Below are 4,186 nucleotides of genomic sequence, written 5' to 3' on the forward strand. Positions count from 1 at the left end.
TTTGACAATTTTCATCAAAGTGGAAACATGTGAATAATTAAGCCTTTTTAAAATCTATCTCTTCCTAGTGCACTTATATAAATATTACCAATAAAGAACAATAGTCTATGCAATCACATTCAAAACTTAAGACATTAATAATACTGAAAACTGTACAAACAGTCAACACATGGTGATCAGTTAAATTAATTTAGGTTTACTATCTTGCCTCTAAACTGATGGACATATCATTTGAGCTGAATTCACACTTGGTGGATGAAGAAAAATCTTCATGGTGTGGATAAAATGCAGGCTGCTTGGGCTTGGGCAATGGGCTCTCACCATTCAGCATCAGAACCACACTTGACATGTTGGGCCTATCCTCTGGTCTTTCTTGCACGCACAAGAGCCCCACATGAACAATTTTCAACACTTCACTTTCAATGACTGAATCACCTAGTGATTCATCAACCAGCTCCAAAGGCCTCCCTTCACTCCACAATCTCCAAGCCTGAACAAAAATTAAATACAACCTTTGAGGTTAAGTATATAGAAATTAAACTCTTGTTAGAATAGTAATAAATTTATGCTTACATGCCCTATAAGGTTAAGTTGGTTCAGTGGATCAAGAAATTTTGTGTTCTTCCTCCCACTAACAATCTCTAGCACAATAACACCAAAGCTGAAGACATCTGATTTCACTGAAAAATATCCATACACTGCATATTCAGGAGGCATGTAACCACTGCAAGACAAAGTAGAACAGATTCAGATAAAAGAAAAAGTATACAACATTCATGGTATCTAGTTCAACTATCAAAGCATAAACAAGCTTACTGAGTTCCTACAACCCTTTTTGTATTGGCTTTAGTGTGATCACCAACAAGCATTCTTGCTAGTCCAAAGTCTGATATCTTTGGATTCATATTATTATCAAGAAGAATATTGCTTGCTTTGATATCTCTGTGAATGATCCTTAGTCTAGAATCATGATGAAGATATAGAAGACCTTTAGCTATGCCACTTATAATTTGGAAGCGTTTGCTCCAATCCAATAATTTCTTTCTTGTGTTATCTGCATGTCGTTGCCTAATTTAAGTTAAAATGATTTTGGCAGAAATGAGAGTACAAAAAAATCTGAGTAAAAGCCTCAAACCAAAAATGTAAAGATCCAAGCTCCTGTTAGGCATGAATTCATAGATTAAGATTCTCTCCTCCTCTTGAACACAACATCCTAGAATCTTTACAAGATTCCGGTGCTGAAGATTGGCAATCAACACCACTTCATTTCTGAATTCATCTAATCCTTGTCCAGAATTTTTGGAAAGTCTCTTAACAGCTATTTCTTGTCCATTTGCCAGAACACCCTGATAATTAAATGTGGACAAATATTCAAAATATATTAAGTGTAACATTGGTGGGATATTCTGATGTTACCTTGTAAACTGGTCCAAATCCACCTTCTCCCAATATGTTATTGACAGAGAAATTACGAGTGGCATTATCAATGGTTGATAAATCAAGGGTTGGTAAGTCAATGTCTTTCTTCCCATGTTTATAGTGTGAGGCATCTGGTCCACTGTATTTGTCTTTCCTGATATGGCAGCAGCAAATTGTAAGCAAATGACAGCCTATTATTGTTTTATGGTTGAAATATACTTTGGTCTCTTATTTTAGTTTTTACTTTTTTGCATTTTGGTCTCTTAAAATGTGTTAGTCCAAATTGGTTTTTATATCAGTTCACCATACTAACATGGTCAACTTGATAGTATGGCAAAGTGTGAAAGATGACACATCAAGAAATTTAGTGCAATAAGACAAAGGGAAAAACAAATTTAGTTTGACAAAAACACTTCCAAGACTAAAGTGGCACTTTTTAAACTTAAAGACCTTGAAACTAAATAAATGAGATGAAGGACCAAACTGTAGGTTAGCCCTGTTTTACTTTGGTGGTTGCCAATTCGTGTAGTGAACATTACATAAAAACTCACCTAATCTAAAAGTTTACCTTGTTTCTCAAGTTTTCTCCGTATGTATAGAACTGATCCTAATGTTATGACTATAATGAACGCAACGAGTACTGCCAAAACCACCACAAGCTTCTTGTTAATGTGCCTTTTATGCCAAGTGTTCTCTGTTAGAACAAAAGGAATATTAGAAAACACATTAAGCAGTAAAGGTAAGAACATTAAATGCAATGGTCGCACAAACCTGAGTGTCATGCATTATTTTTCTGTTTCAATTGAAAACTTACTAGTACCTATATCTGAAGCAGCCATTCGTATGTAAATCTCTTGTCCTTGGGAGAGATGTTTTCCCATATCCACAATGTTACCAAACCAAAGAAGGCAGCCACTCCCACCACCTCTGACATCTAAGTTTGTGTATGCTGTGCAAGAGCAGTTTTGCAAGCACACCCTCTCACATTCATCAAGACTCATTCTTGCGTCATACCAGGAGGAAGATGTGTCTGGCAATCTCATTCCCTCGTACTTAACAAAACCATCTTCATTGTCACAACTCAGACTCATTCTCCGAACACACCCACCAGACCAATCCAATGATCTCCACTTTTCTGTGAACTTAGGGATAAAACCATCCAAGCATTCACATATGGGGTAGCTATTTACATTGCAAACAGAATTTACACCACACAAGGCATAGTTTTCACACTGTTCCCTGGGGCCAGAGGCAAAAAGCTCCCAACTCTTTGTTCTCTCTGACCATGTGAAACGTTGATCGCTACCTGCTTGGTTGATCACAAACCTTGTAACAACAGAACGTTCCAAGAGTTCATACTCATAATACACTTCCTCCTTGGTTAACACAAAATAGTAATTGAAGAAATTGGGCAACAGTTTCCAAGGAACTCCTGAGAATTGATAACCATTCCACGAACCTGCTCTGTACAACCAAGTCCCTCCCTTTGTAGTCACTCTCTGAGGAAAACCATGAGGATCAATATACAATGAAAATTCCCCCACAGCAGGATCTTCCGTGTTCCTCCATGATGTCAGAGAACTAAGTGCACCTGTCACAAAACTGCTTCTGAGTTTCATTCCAGGAAGTAAAGTGTCACCAGGATAATCAAAGCTTTGCCACAAAATCTTTTCTGGGGCATTACTACCACCATCTTTCACAACAAGGTTGCCAGAGTCCAAGAGCTCCACAGTTGGCTTCTGAACAGTGGTTGATGCATTGGATGACCAAACATTTGCACCAGTGCCATCAAGTACAGCAAGATTCCCCCAATCACTGACTTTCAAAACCCCAGTGGAGTTATCCAATGGGGTGTTTCTGTTGGCCACCCATACAAATGTTCTAGGTGATATATTCTTGTAACATATGCAAAAGTAATATCTCTGAGAACTTCCAATGCTAAAGAATCCTGCTTCAAAGGTTCCAGATGCTGAAACCAGGGTTTCATTACTATGCAAGGGCTTATTTGGAGTGATACTGCTCAGTGCAGTGATGTTGGGTATGAAGGAAGAAAGTAAGAGAGAGCACCACACTATCACCTCATAGAAATCCATATAATTTATTCTATAACTTACGTATTGTATATGCAACTACTTATTCAACTTATATTGGACTAGAGCTTGCTAAAGCGTAAATTTTGAAAGAAGATTGTGACTTCAACTCCACATATGAACGCGAGAGTCTTCATCCACATTAGAAAATAAGAAAAAGTATCTTTATTTTTAGTGGTTGGAGCGACCTGCACTAAAAATTTGACTTTTGATCATCCTCTGGTTTCTGGTGTGGATGTAACACTCTTTAACTGCTCCAACTCAACTGGGGTCATTGAACAATTTCGTCAAGCAAAAGAATTAGACTTATCGAAAGTGTGGCATGGTTTGAGATGCTTTTTTTGCAGAAACATGTTTGACACTTCAAAACGCTTTCCCAATATTCATAACAAATTAAGAATTTTCTGGGACCTAGAAGAAATCGTTGGTGGTAATAACGTACCACTATGTAATAAAATAATGTCTCAGCTCTAAAGAATGATATCTCAGTAATTGCATACTCAGGGTCCAACTCATGATTGTTATATAATTATATAATACTAGTATTTGAAATGAAATAAATACCTTTATATGGTGAAGTGTTGAGGTATAAGCCAGTAATAGATATCCACCACATGCATACCTAGAAGCATAAAAGAGATTACAGTTAAATTTTGCAAGCATGACAACAACATTCA

The 4,186-nt window shown here is 37.1% G+C and overlaps 1 protein-coding gene across 2 annotated transcripts; it reads right to left on the reverse strand.

Moving 5' to 3' along the window:
• On the reverse strand, nucleotides 1-3,734 carry LOC124842963 (G-type lectin S-receptor-like serine/threonine-protein kinase At4g27290). 2 transcript variants are annotated; one of them, XM_088094609.1, is made up of 7 exons: nucleotides 2,240-3,734; nucleotides 1,988-2,113; nucleotides 1,417-1,568; nucleotides 1,136-1,346; nucleotides 817-1,054; nucleotides 574-724; nucleotides 1-490 (listed from the first exon to the last, which is right to left on the reverse strand). In XM_088094609.1, exons 1-7 carry the CDS (start codon nucleotides 3,510-3,512, stop codon nucleotides 200-202), a joined length of 2,442 nt encoding a protein of 813 aa, XP_087950735.1. In that variant the 5' UTR covers nucleotides 3,513-3,734; the 3' UTR covers nucleotides 1-199. The 2 variants fall into 2 exon arrangements, with proteins under 2 accessions (XP_087950735.1, XP_087950734.1); XM_088094608.1 differs by having other exon boundaries at nucleotides 10-490; nucleotides 1,417-1,573; nucleotides 2,240-3,705.
• Between the last annotated feature and the right edge of the window lie 452 nt (nucleotides 3,735-4,186).

The sequence above is a fragment of the Vigna umbellata genome, chromosome 7 (genome assembly GCF_029865625.1).
Source record: "Vigna umbellata cultivar VRB3 chromosome 7, Vumbellata_1.0, whole genome shotgun sequence".
Classification (NCBI taxonomy): Eukaryota; Viridiplantae; Streptophyta; class Magnoliopsida; order Fabales; family Fabaceae; genus Vigna; species Vigna umbellata.

What these genes read in the sequence shown, in the direction of transcription:
- LOC124842963 (XM_088094609.1), bottom strand. Translation starts at nt 3,512, where the DNA reads ATGGATTTCTATGAGGTGATAGTGTGGTGCTCTCTCTTACTTTCTTCC. An exon ending in CTTGGATCTTTACATTTTTG is followed by an intron (nt 1,055 to 1,135) that starts GTTTGAGGCTTT and finishes AACGACATGCAG; the next exon opens with ATAACACAAGAAAGAAATTA. An exon ending in AACTTAACCTTATAGGGCAT is followed by an intron (nt 491 to 573) that starts GTAAGCATAAAT and finishes ATTTTTGTTCAG; the next exon opens with GCTTGGAGATTGTGGAGTGA.